We start from the raw sequence: 13,543 nt of genomic DNA, 5'->3' as shown, positions 1-13,543 counted from the left end.
TTGATGAAAATGTGTTACTTCCATTGAATTTTAAAAAAATTGATTAATATACAAGGTCCTCTCAGCCCTAAAGCTTTATATCACAAGGAAATGTTTGTTGGTAAAATAGCTGATTGGACTGGGAAGCCAGTTCCCAGGGAGATCTATTTCACATGTATTCCTGTAGCAGAGAATCACAATCATAGAGAATTTGGGTTGAAATAAGACCTCTACTAGGTCATCCAGTGCACTCCCCTCAACTAGGGTAGGATTGATTTCAAACGCCATTCCTTTGTTCATGAAAAACTTAGATCCATCTATTTAAGCGAAATATTTTCCTCACTATGCAGGGAGTGACACCATGAAAATCCTTATGAGAGGACAAAACCAATTACATTGTTGGTTTTGTAATGTAAAGATAAAACTATGTTTTGGAGGTATTCATGTAATTCATAAGTAATGAATTTGGAAAAATTAGTTATTTTCTGTTATTGAGACACTGTAAAGCTGATCTGCTTGGACACTTACTAGCTGTTGTTAACAAAGCCAAAATCACAGGTTTGATCCCAATGTAGAGCAACCAACTCTTTTTCTTTTTATGTGGGCCAATGAACTCGGTTTCTGTTTACTGAAGTAAAATCATCTTGCATAGTTTCGCCCCCCACCAAGTGAATGAAATGGAATAAAAAGTGGATTCATCAAGGCAAGTTACTACCTCTATTGCAAAAACAGGTCACAGCATGTTCCTACTGATTTGCTGGGTGTTTAAGGCCCTGGGGTTGTTAAAACACAGGATACAGAGTGACACTGGCTGGCCTCAGATTCTAGCCGTACCATTTGCTAGTTGTGCATGATCTTGAAAAGTTACTAAGGTTCTTTGCTCTTCAGCTTCACCATATAAAAAATCGAACTAATAAAATCACCTACTTTGTGGTTCTTGAGAGGATTAAATAAGATAAACCAGGTATACTGCTCAACAAGGTACTTGGCACATGGTAAACTAAATCTTCCAATGCATCTAATAACCAGGGAGAGCTGTTTTAAGCTACTTTAGTTCCTGTTAAAATTCTTTGTGACATAAGTCTTGAAAAACTCTGGCTATATATGGCTCTCTAGTGAGTAGATATCTATGTTTCTCCTCCATGATGATTAAAATTCTCAGACTAATGAGCCTATGGATATTATGTTTACTCATCTTTAAATAGCATTCATCTGTTATAATGAACACAATTCTTCTCTTCACTATAGACATTTAATTTCCAAGGAATAAGAAGCTTTCTCTAGTCATTAGGCCCTAGGTGAAATGGGAAACTTGGTCAATCTGAGGCATGAATTTTTAGCAGAAGTTCTCAATTTTGACTGTGCTTTAGAATCACCTGGGGAACTTTTTAAAAAATACTGGTGCCAAGTGATTCTGATTTCATTGGCCTGTGTTGACGCCCAGGTGGTAGGATTTGTTAACGGCTTGTAGCAGGTGATTTTAATGTGCAGTCAAGTTTGAGAACCACCATGGTTAAAGAACATTTGGACCCTGGGTAAGATCAGAATCTGTTCCATCTCCAACTTAGCACAGGCAACCTCTCCACTCCAGCTGCAGAGTGCTGTGCCTTTTCACAGGCAAAGAGAGGGAAAACAATTTTTTTTATTATTTTTCTTATTATTTCTTCCCAAACACCAAGATCTACAAATTGAGGTTTTGAGGTGAAAAAATGTTAGGCTACATCTTGATGATAATTTTTTTATTCTTTGGCTAAATATCAGTTACAAATTCAGATAAGGTTTGACCTAATACACTTCTGCAAAGTTGGCTAAATTATTATAGAAGTGTAGGATTATTCTGAAGCACTACCTGGGATTGGTAACACACCTGTAAGAGAGAGGCTCTATCCTCTTTTCTTCATGCTATTCTTACCTGTGTTCGTGTGGTATCATGGAATTCCAGGGCTGGCATTTGATGCCACTTTTAGTGATAGATACCGTTCCCTTATAGCTACCTCCTTTACCGATGATGCAGTTTCTAATGTAGTCTATCAGAAGAAAGCAGAGAATAATGTTATAACTATGTGTAACATATATGCTGTGTATATTAAAAATAAAAATGATAAAATTCCATTCAAATCTTTAAGCAATGCTTATAAACCATCACAAATCATATTGAAATTTCTTGCCTAAAAATTCTACTAATATTTTCAAAATAACACATTTCAGAGTAATCCAAAACAAACAAAAAAGACCATTGAGAAGTTTTAATTTTGTGAGTATATACCTGGATAACTATAGAGATTAGTCTACCTACTTAACGTAGATTATTCTATATACTCAACTGGACAGGCAAGTTTAATTTAGCATAATGACTTGCTCAAATTCACAGACCATTTTAAGAACATATTAAAAATAAAAATTTGTAAACCTATATTGAATTCAAAAAGTTACTTTAAGATAATGGAAATAACTGATTTGTCTTTATATCAGTAAAATTGTGTGGTTTTTTGTGTGTATGTGATAATTACATTATGCTGATTATTATTTTCCATATTTTTGCTAACAGATCAGCTGCTAAATTATAGGACAATAAAATTGAAACAAGCTGTATATTTCTATCCAATAAGAGTATATACAGTTGTTAGCAACCTAGAAGATTAAAGATGGTTTTATAGTAGATTATGAATTATGTTTAGGATTTACAGAATTATTGGGGTGTATAGAGATCATCTTATTTTCTAACATGAATTAATTTTAATTTCATTTAAACATTTTCCCTGTTAACAAAGAAATGTCTGTGTATATTACTAAATATCTAAGCTTAATAAAAAACACAGTATGATTTAAGAAAACATTAAAATTGAAATAAATAGTATTATCATAAACATAATTCATGATTATTATTTTGTGTAATGAGAGATTTATTCTGTAAAATACACATTTAGTAAACATTCTTCAATTATTTTATTATTATAAATCCACTTTTGAACAAAATAACTACCTTGTTAATATAATATCAAACTACCAAAGTAGACAAATTAACTAATAATATGGTCTCAATTCTTTCAAAGATTTTTTAAAAGTATGTAACTAGGAATAGATCCAACTAATTTTTCAAAACCTCCACGTTTTGTTGCTATCAGCAATCATCACTATAACTTAGATTAATTATCCAAAGTTATTAAAATTTAGAATACTATAGTAAGCTCAAAATTTGCTATTATATAAAATGTCTTAAACTAATAACTTAAGGTGTCACTTTCTAAAATGACTGTGGAGAATATCAGTTCTGAGAGATGTTACTAGAAATAAACAAAGAGGGGAGGGATAATCTAACTATGGAAAATTTGGGGAAAAGCTCCTTTAAAGTACTATACTGAAAATAGTCAAGGCAGTAGTGTTATCTGTCTTAATAGATGAATTGACTGCATAATAGATCCATGATATAATGGAAAAATCAGTTAGAAAGAGGACTGTGGCAGGCAATTACATATATTTTATACTTTGTTTCATTACGAAATATTTAGGGAGAAACCAGTTACCTTTGTTTTCATAGAGGTCAAATTCATGGCCAAACTCTTTTTTCACTCCACTTGACATGCTATTGAAAGGGAACCAGAGGCATCGCTTTCTTGCTTTGTCAAAAACAAAGGCCCTGAAAAAAATATCTGAATGAAAAGAAGGAATACTACTATTTATACAGTTTTTAAAGAATAGGCACCTGGTTTAAACAAGGAAGGCAATATAAAAACAGACGCATTATTACATATACAGAAACATGAGGGATATTTGAACCTACCATTTTGATAGCCAAATAAGACAGAACAAAATTAAATTTTTATAGGTGTAGATTTAAATATCAGATAGAATAAAATTTGAAATGTTCTCATGTTATTCTAAATGACACATAGAAGAATGAAGGCTTCAACAAGCAAAATCAATATATAGCACAACTACTTGGAATATTTCTGAAGACTTTATTTTTTTTGTAAGTACACAGCAAGTTGGAGGATATTTTTGCAGTTATATACAAATTATTATATTTGAAATATCATGATTAACTTCTAAAGGTTGTAATTGTATAAAGCACATTCTAAAGTGACATGTCTTAAAATGCATTAGACAAATCACCACCCCAGGAGACTCTCCAGCAAAGAAGGATCTAAAATCAAATGTTTGAGAAATGTTGCATATAGTATCCCTTCTTGGTGAGTTATAAAGCATTTAAGTTTATTAAAGGCGATGAAAATCCTGCTGTTAGGTAACTTTACGTAAGTCAATGTTTCCTAAATGGATTTGCTTGCATAAGCATTTTTAATTTAAATAAAAAACTACTAATATCAGAGAGAATATACTTTTGATATATCATCTTGACAAAAATTGCTGAAATGTGTTAACTCTTAAAATTATCATTTCTATAACTAAGTATTATATTGGTGTTTTCTTGCTCACTAAAAAAAAGTATTTCTAGAGAAAAATGATAAATACAAAAATCCCTTAACTGAGAATAGTAAAGTACTTAAAATTTTCAACACATTAAGTGTTACCATTTCTAAAAATACAGGAAATAAAGTTCGAATTCTGAACTATTTTCTTTCCATTAAGAAATAGTATTTAAACTCCTTCTTAACCATGTTCATGCTAATTATAATGTCACCATGTATAAGCATCTAATTAAGAAAAACACATAGATTTTCTAAGAATGCAGATTTTTTGTTTCCAGACTATATATATATATATATATATATATATATATATATATATATATATATATATATATAATATTTTAACATCTTTATTGGAGTATAATTGCTTTACAATGGTGTTTTAGTTTCTGCTATATAACAAAGTGAATCAGCTACATGTACACATATATCCCCCATATCCCCTGCCTCTTGCGACTCCCTCCATCCTCCCTATCCCACCCCACCAGGTGGTCACAGAGCACCGAGCTGATCTCCCTGTGCTATGTGGCTGCTTCCCACCATCTATCTATTTGAAATTTGGTAGTGTGTATATGTGCATGCCACTCTCTCACTTCCTCCCAGCTTACCCTTCTCCCGTGTCCTCAAGTCCATTTTCTATGACTGAGCCTTTATTCCTGTCCTACCTCAGGTCCTTCATAATTTTTTTAAAGATTGCATATATATATGTGTGTTAGCATACAGTATCTGTTTTTCTCTTTCTGACTTACTTCACTCTGTATGATACACCCTAGGTCCATCCACCTCACTACAAATAACTCAATCTCGTTTCTTTTTATGGCTGAGTAATATTCCATTGTATATATGTGCCACATCTTCTTTATCCATTCATCTGTTGATGGACACTTAGGTTGCTTCCATGTCCTGGCTATTGTAAATAGAGCTGCAAAGAACATTGTGGAACATGACTCTTTTTGAATTATGGTTTTCTCAAGGTATATGCCCAGTAGGGGAATGCTGGGTCATATGGTAGTTCTATTTTTAGTTTCTTAAGGAACCTCCAGACTGTTCTCCATAGTGGCTGTATCAATTTACATTACCACAAATAGTGCAAGAGGGTTCCCTTTCTCCACACCCTCTCCAGCATGTATTGTTTGCAGACTTTTTGATGATGGCCATTCTGACTGGTGTGAGGTGATACTTCATTGTAGTTTCGATTTGCATTACTCTAATGATTAGTGATGTTGAGCATCCTCTCATGTGTTTGTTGGCAATCTGTATATCTTCTTTGGAGAAATGTCTGTTTAGGTCTTCTGCCCATTTTTGGATTGGGTTGTTTGTCTTTTTGATATTGAGCTGCATGAGCTGCTTGTATATTTTGGAGATTAATCCTTTGTCCGTTGCTTCATTTGCAAATATTTTCTCCCATTTTGTCTTTTCGTCTTGTTTATGGTTTCCTTTGCTGTGCAAAATCTTTTAAGTTTCATTAGGTCCGATTTGTTTATTTTTGTTTTTATTTCCCTTTCTCTAGGAGGTGGGTCAAAAAGGATCCTGCTCTGATTTATGTCATAGAGTTTTCTGCCTATGTTTTCCTCTAAGAGTTTTGTAGTGTCTAGCCTTACATTTAGCTCCTTAATCCATTTTGAGTTTATTTTTTGTGTATTTTTGGGAGTGTTCCTCTGTCTGCTATATTTTGGAAGAGTTTGAGAAGGATAGGTGTTAGCTCTTCTCTAAATGTTTGATAGAATTCGCCTGTGAAGCCATCTGGTCCTGGGCTATTGTTTGCTGGAAGATTTTTTATCACAGTTTCAATTTCAGTGCTTGTGACTGGTCTGTTTATATTTTCTATTTCTTCCTGGTTCAGCCTCGGAGGGTTGTGATTTTCTGAGAATTTTTCCATTTCTTCCAGGTTGTCCATTGTATTGGCATACAGTTGCTTGTAGTAATCCCTCATGATCCTTGTATTTCTTTAGTGTCATTTGTTACTTCTCCTTTTTCATTTCTAATTCTATTGGTTTGAGTCTATTCCCTTTTTTTCTTGATGAGTCTGGCTAATGGTTTATCAATAGTGTTTATCTTCTCAAAGAACCAGCTTTTAGTTTTATTGATCTTTGCAATCATTTCCTTCATTGCTTTTTCATTTATTTCTGATCTCATCTTTATGATTTATTTGCTTATACTAACGTTGGGGGTTTTTTGTTCTTCTTTCTCTAATTGCTTTACGTGTAAGCGCAGGTTGTTTATTTGAGATTTTTCTTCTTCTTTGACGTAGGATTGTATTGCTATAAACTTCCCACTTCGAACTTCTTTTGCTTCATCCCATAGGTTTTGGGTCGTAGTGTTTTCATTGTCATTTGTTTCTAGGTATTTTTTTTTTATTTCCTCTTTGATTTCTTCAGTGATCTCTTGGTTATTTATTAGTGTATTGTTTAGCTTCCATGTGATTGTATTTTTTACAGTTTTTTTTCCTGTAATTGATATCTAGTCTCATAGCGGTATGGTCGGAAAAGATACTGAATACGATTTCAATCTTCTTAAATTTACCAAGGCTTGATTTGTGATCCAAGATGTGATCTATCCTGGAGAATGTTCCATGAGCACTTGAGAAGAAAGTGTATTCTGTTGTTTTTGGATGGAATGTCCTATAATATCAATTAAGTCCATCTTGTTTAATGTATCATTTAAAGCTTGTGTTTCCTTATTTATTTTCATTATGAATGATCTGTCCATTCGTGAAAGTGGGGTATTAAAGTCCCCTCCTATGATTGTGTTACTGTCGATTTCCCCTTTTATGGATGTTAGCATTTGCCTTATGTATTGACGTGCTCCTATGTTGGGTGCATAAATATTTACAATTTTTATATCTTCCTCTTGGAGTGATCCCTTGATCATGATGTAGTGTCCTACTTTGTCTCTTGTAATAGTCTTTATTTTAAAGTCTATTTTGTCTGATATGAGAATTGCTACTCCAGCTTTCTTTTGATTTCCATTTGCATGGAATATCTTTTTCCATCCCCTTACTTTCAGTCTGTATGTGCCCCTAGGTCTGAAGTGGGTCTCTTGTAGACAGCATATATATGGGTCTTGTTTTTTTTATCCATTCGGCCAGTCTATGTCTTTTGGCTGGAGCATTTAATCCGTTTATATTTAAGGTAATTATCGATATGTATGTTCCTATTACCATTTTCTTCATTGTTTTGGGTTTGTTACTGTAGGTCTTCTCCTTCTCTTGTGTTTCCTGCCTACAGAAGTTCCTTTAGCATGTGTTCTAAAGCTGGTTTGGTGGTGCTGAATTCTCTTAGCTTTTGCTTTTCTGTAAAGGTTTTAATTTCTCCATCAAATATGAATGAGATCCTTGCTGCGTAGAGTAATATTGGTTGTAGGTTTTTCCCTTTCATCACTTCAAATATGTCCTGCCACTCCCTTCTGGCTTGCAGTGTTTCTGCTGAAAGATCAGCTGTTAACCTTATGGGGATGCCCTTGTATGTTATTTGTTGTTTTTCCCTTGCTGCTTTTAATATTTTTTCTTTGTATTTAATTTTTGACAGTTTGATTAATATGTGTCTTGGTGTATTTTTCCTTCGATTTATTCTGTATGGGACTCTCTGTGCCTCCTGGACTTGATTAACTATTTCCTTTCCCATATTAGGGAAGTTTTCAACTATAATCTCTTCAAATATTTTCTCAGACCCTTTCTTTTTTCTCCTCTTTTTCTGGTACCCCTGTAATTCGAATGTTGGTGTATTTAATGTTGTCCCAGAGGTCTCTGAGACTGTCCTCAATTCTTTTCTTTCTTCTTTCTTTATTCTGCTCTGTGGTAGTTATTTCCACTATTTCATCTTTCAGGTCACTTATCTGTTCTTCTGCCTCAGTCATTCTGCTATTGATTCCTTCTAGAGAACTTTTAGTTTCATTTATCGTGTTGCTCATCATTGTTTGTTTGCTCTTTAGTTTTTCTAGGTCCTTGTTAAATGTTTCTTTCTTCCAAGAAACAAGAAATTCTATTTCCAAGATTTTGGATCATCTTTACTATCATTACTCTGAATTCTTTTTCAGGTAGACTGCCTATTTCCTCTTCATTTGTTTGGTCTGGTGGGTTTTTACCTTGTGCCTTCATCTGCTGTGTATTTCTCTGTCTCCTCATTTTGCTTAACTTACTGTGTTTGGGGTTTCCTTTTCACAGGCTTCAGGTTCGTAGTTCCAATTTTTTTTGGTATCTGCCCTCAGTGGGTAAGGTTGGTTCAGTAGGTTGTGTAGGCTTACTGGTGGAGGGGACTGGTGCCTGTGTTCTGATGGATGAGGCTGGATCTTGTCTTTCTGGTGGGCAGGACCACATCCGTTGGTGTGTTTTGGGGTGTCTGTGAACTTATTATGATTTTAGGCAGTCTCTCTGATAACGGTTGGGGTGGTGTTCCTGTCTTGCTAGTCGTTTGGCATGGGGTGTCCAGCACTGTAGCTTGCTGGTCGTTCAGTGTAGCTGGGTCTTAACATTGAGACAGAGATGTCTGGGGGAGCTCTCACCAAATGATATTAAGAGTGGCTGGGAGGTCTCTGATGTACCAATGTCCTGAACTTGGCTGTCCCACCTCAAAGGCTCAACCCTGACACCCGGCTGGAGCACCAAGACCCTGTCAGCCACATGGCTCAGAAGAAAAGGGAGAAAAAAAAGAAGAAAGAAAGAAAGAAAATAAATAAAATAAGTAAAGTTATTAAAATAAAAAAGTAATTAAAAAAAAAAGAAGAGAGCAACCAAACCAATAAACAAATCCACCAATGATAACAAGCACTAAAAACTATACTAAAAAAAATGGACAGACAGAACCCTAGGACAAATGGTAAAAGCAAACCTATACAGACAAAATCACACAAAGAAACATACACATACACACTCACAGAAAGAGGAAAAGGAAAAGAAAAATAATATATATATATAAAGGAAGAGAGCAACCAAATCAATAAACAAATCTACTAGTGATAATAAGCTCTAAATACTAAACTAAGATAAACATAAAACTAGAAACAAATTAGATGCAGAAGGCAAACCCCAAGTCTACAGTTGCTCCCAAAGTCCACTGCCTCAGTTTTGGGGTGATTCGTTGTCTATTCAGGTATTCCACAGATGCAGGTACATCAAGTTGACTGTGGAGATTTAATCCTCTGCTCCTGAGGCTGCACAGAGAGATTTCCCTTTCTCTTCTTTGTTCGCACAGCTCCCGGGGCTCAGCTTTGGATTTGGCCCTGCCGCTGCATGTAGGACACCCTCTGGCGTCTGTTCTTTGCCCAGAGAGGAGGGGGTTAAAGGAGCAGCTGATTAGGGGGCTCTGGCTCACTCAGGCTTGGGGGAGGGAGGGGTATGGAATTAGGGGAGAGTCTGTGGTGGCAGAGGCCAGTGTGAAGTTGCAACAGCCTGAGTTGTCCCTGGATCTTGGGACCCTGGCAGTGACGGGCTGTACAGGTTCCCAGTAGCGGAGATGTGGGTAGTGACCTGTGCTTGCACACAGGCTTCTTGGTGGCTGCAGCAGAAGCCTTAGCGTTTCATGCCCATCTCTGGTGTCCATGCTGATAGCCACGGCTCGCGCCCATCTCTGGAGCTCATTTAAGTGGTGCTCTGAATCCCCTCTCCTTGCACCCCCTGAAACAATGGTCTCTTGCCTCTTAGGCAGGTCCAGACCTTTCCCCGGACTCCCTCCTGGCTAGCTGTGGCGCACTAGCCCCCTTCAGGCTGTGTTCCCGCAGCCAACTCCAGTCCTCTCCCTGTGATCTGACCTCCGAAGCCCGAGCCTCGGCTCCCAGCCCCCACCCATCCTGGCGGGTTAGTAGACAAGCCTCTCGGGCTGGTGAGTGCTGGTCGGCTCTGATCCTCTGCACGGGAATCTCTCTTCTCTGCCCTCCACACCCCTGTTGCTGTGCTCTCCTCCGTGGCTCGGAAGCCTCCCCCCCCACCCCCCATCTCCACCAGTGGAGGGGCTTCCTTGTGTGTGGGAACTTTTCCTACTTCACTGCTCCCTCCCCGAGGTGCAGATCCTGCCCGTATTCTTTTGTCTCTGGTTTTTCTTTTTTCTTTTGCCCTACCCAGGTACATGGGGAGTGTCCTGCCTTTTGAGAAGTCTGAGGTCTTCTGCCAGCATTCAGTAGGTGTTCTGTAGGAGTTGTTCCACATGTAGATGTATTTTTCATGTACTTTTGGGGAGGAAGTTGATCTCCACGTCTTACTCCTCCGCCACCTTGAAGGTCCTCCTCCAGATCATATATTTTTGAAAGCACATAATTTTCTTACAATTTTATGTAGTTCAAATTAGTCATTTATTTCTTAACATTGTAACAACTTTTAAGTAATTTTAAATAAGGGGAAATAACTTTTATAAAACAAATATTAAAAAGATGTTACAAAATTAAAATATTTTAACTATTTTATATTTTTACATAGCGCATTTTATTCTATATCTAAATAACTTCAAAAATTATATGTATAAACTTTGTGCTTTGATTTACATGTAGACATTTTGAAATGTCCACCTACAAGAACATTTTACAGCTGAAATAGTATTAAAGAACGAACATAAAAGTCTGTTTTTGCAACTGTGGCAGAATAACTTGATAAGAGAAAAACTGGCTAACAATATATTTGAATTTTGATCTGGTAGATAGTAAACTTATGCAATGCATGTAAAATTTCCTATTTGCCTATTGTAGGGTGTTGGGGAGAGAGAGTTAAATAACCTTGAAAGCATGGTAATTAGATAAAGAATACATATGAAGATAACAACTAAATGAACATCTAAAAAGAAATTTTAAAATTACAGACTCAAATACCTACCACTTAACATTAAAATAAAAATGTACCACACATATATAAACTACTACTTTTTTTTTTCAGTAATATGGCTGTGACATGAGATTGCCTTGCAAGTGACTCATGAGCCCCATCAGCAACATGTGATATTTGCTTCTGTGAATACAAAGGTGATTCCATCTGGAAAGTGGGTGACAGTGTTTCCTGTTTGCTGATTTCATTCACCCTTTTCTCTCATTCCATTACAATTCCATATACTCTCAGAAAACTGTATTTGCTTGTTACATTTTACACCTCCATATGGACTGGACCCAAGCTGACAAATTCCATGAGTTGCATATCTTCTTTTAAGTTTGACTTTAGGAGTCTTTCTCTTAGCCTTATTTTAACTATCATCTTCCTTTCAATAATTTATTTTGTTGAGTTGTTTATGGCAGAAGGGCAATTCCAGTACCAGTTACTCAGTCATGGTTAGAAATTTTCATCTCTTGAGTCAGTTCATGTACAGTAATTTTTTGAAACGCTTAGAATCAGGCATTCTGGTCATCTTTCTCATCCAGCAAAAAACAACTTCAGTCTCTATAAAGTCAATATTGTTGATACCTTCTCAAGCGGAAACAAAATTTGAGACCTCCACCTCATGCCCACTGAATCACAGATGCTTTCACACAGCATTGTTGGTATTTTCCAAACATTGTAGTGTGTTTGCCATTGTTTTTCAATGATTCTAGTTCATGGAACAAGTCCTCAAAAAGATCTTTAATTAATTAAGAACCTACTTTCAGAGTATCACAAGTATGTCCATTCAATTCTGAATAAGTAATGTATTTAGTGATTCCAAATAAGTATGTATATATATTTAGTGTGAAGGTTGACACCATTTCTGAGCAGAGAACTTTAGCTGTACATTGGTATTACTACATGTGGTTTTCTGCACAGGTTGCCATAAATTTGGAGACTAAATATAACTCAACCAGAATATGGTTGAAAAGCATGAAACCTTGTATACATGGGATATGTAAAGTTTTATTAATCTGGTCACATGTGTTCTCCAATGCAGCAAAATAATTTTAGTGTCTCCTAAACAAAACAAAGGGAAAGCTGTTTTGTTTTGGTTTTTTTCTAAGCATAAGGCTGACTAATGTGAAAATCGAGGCTTAGCAATACTTTCCTTACTTGTGGATCCAGGATAGTGTATTTTCAGATTCAAAGTTAAAAATCAATGAGATGTGGTTCTCCCATTCCCTTTGCCCTGCACTTCTAACCCTGAAAGGGGAAAATACAATAAATCCAACCTCCTCATTTGCCAGAAGAATACCTCCATAAATCTACACAGCTGAGATGTTGATTGAGAGTAGTTTTCTCTAATTTATTTTTTTAAATCCCAAGGCTTTTCTAGGAAAGTCAGGGAAAGAAGGAATTATCATAGGAATTACTTGCAAAGTTAATTCCCCACTCCCAGTGCCAGGAAATATCTCCCTGAAAGTGGCAGTTTGGCTATAAAAATACTTCCAGAGGAGATCTACATGAATAGAAAAGAGATAGTCTTTCCTCCTGCTAAATCTATTGAAGACCTCCTCTAACCATGTCCTTTCTCCTCAGGCCCATAACACTTATTTCTCTGAGAAAGGCAAGACGAAGTTAGGACCTCTTGCCATGACATTACTAAAATCTGTGTTCACATTATGTGTTAACTACCCAAATGTAGTAGAGCAGAATTCAAAAGTGACAGGATACCATGTGCACTCCTGTTAAAGTGGGATGAAATAGGCAATAAATATGTGGAAAGTAAGTGTGGGGAGGGAATATTTATGAAGAACTAGGAAATGCATTTTCTTCTGGCAATTTGGAAAACTATTCAGATGAAATTGTCACCTTCATGGCCCAAAATTTCAAGTTTTATCCTCTGGCATACCGGCAAAGTTGTTAGGAATTTTTCCCTGGGAGGTCACAGAGAAACTTTCAAAAGATAAGAAAACTCTCCATTTGAGTCCTTTCATGCCTCTTTGAATTGCCCCATCACTTTTCACCTAAAACTTCATCATCACTACCCGCTAACTTCTTTTAAACAGCCTCTGCTGCTGACACCAATCCCCCTAGTTTTTTTAATCTAATTATCTCAATGTTTTTTATTTACATCCCTAAAGACAATGATACAAGTTGCAGTAAGTTTTGGTTGTTGGTCAACTTCTATTCTGAAAATTCCTCCACTCCTCTTGTAAGAAAAAAAAAAAAGTTTACTCTGAATAGAATATTGTAAAATATTAGAGAGATAAAAAGTTAATTGAATTGAATTTTAGTTCCTAAAGTTCAATTGTTCATAAGATGAGAAAATATAAATTCCATAACTAAAGCCACTGTGGAT

The 13,543-nt window shown here is 35.9% G+C and overlaps 1 protein-coding gene across 2 annotated transcripts in view; it reads right to left on the bottom strand.

Annotated features, from left to right (window-relative positions):
* HGF (hepatocyte growth factor) overlaps nucleotides 1-13,543 on the bottom strand; it is a gene marked incomplete at its 3' end in the record, with an annotated part of 78,571 nt that overhangs the window by 56,541 nt on the left and 8,487 nt on the right. For both annotated transcript variants that reach the window (XM_079711784.1, XM_079711785.1), the window contains exons 3-4: nucleotides 3,504-3,616; nucleotides 1,892-2,006 (exon numbers count right to left, since the gene is read on the bottom strand). In XM_079711784.1, the coding sequence (XP_079567910.1) occupies nucleotides 1,892-2,006; nucleotides 3,504-3,616 (228 nt within the window). The remainder of the gene's footprint in view (nucleotides 1-1,891; nucleotides 2,007-3,503; nucleotides 3,617-13,543) is intronic.

The sequence above is a fragment of the Hyperoodon ampullatus genome (assembly GCF_949752795.1).
Source record: "Hyperoodon ampullatus genome assembly, chromosome: 9".
In the NCBI taxonomy this organism is placed as follows: domain Eukaryota; kingdom Metazoa; phylum Chordata; class Mammalia; order Artiodactyla; family Ziphiidae; genus Hyperoodon; species Hyperoodon ampullatus.
Note: the sequence above shows the minus strand (reverse complement) of the source record. Positions and strands in the feature narration are given on the sequence as shown.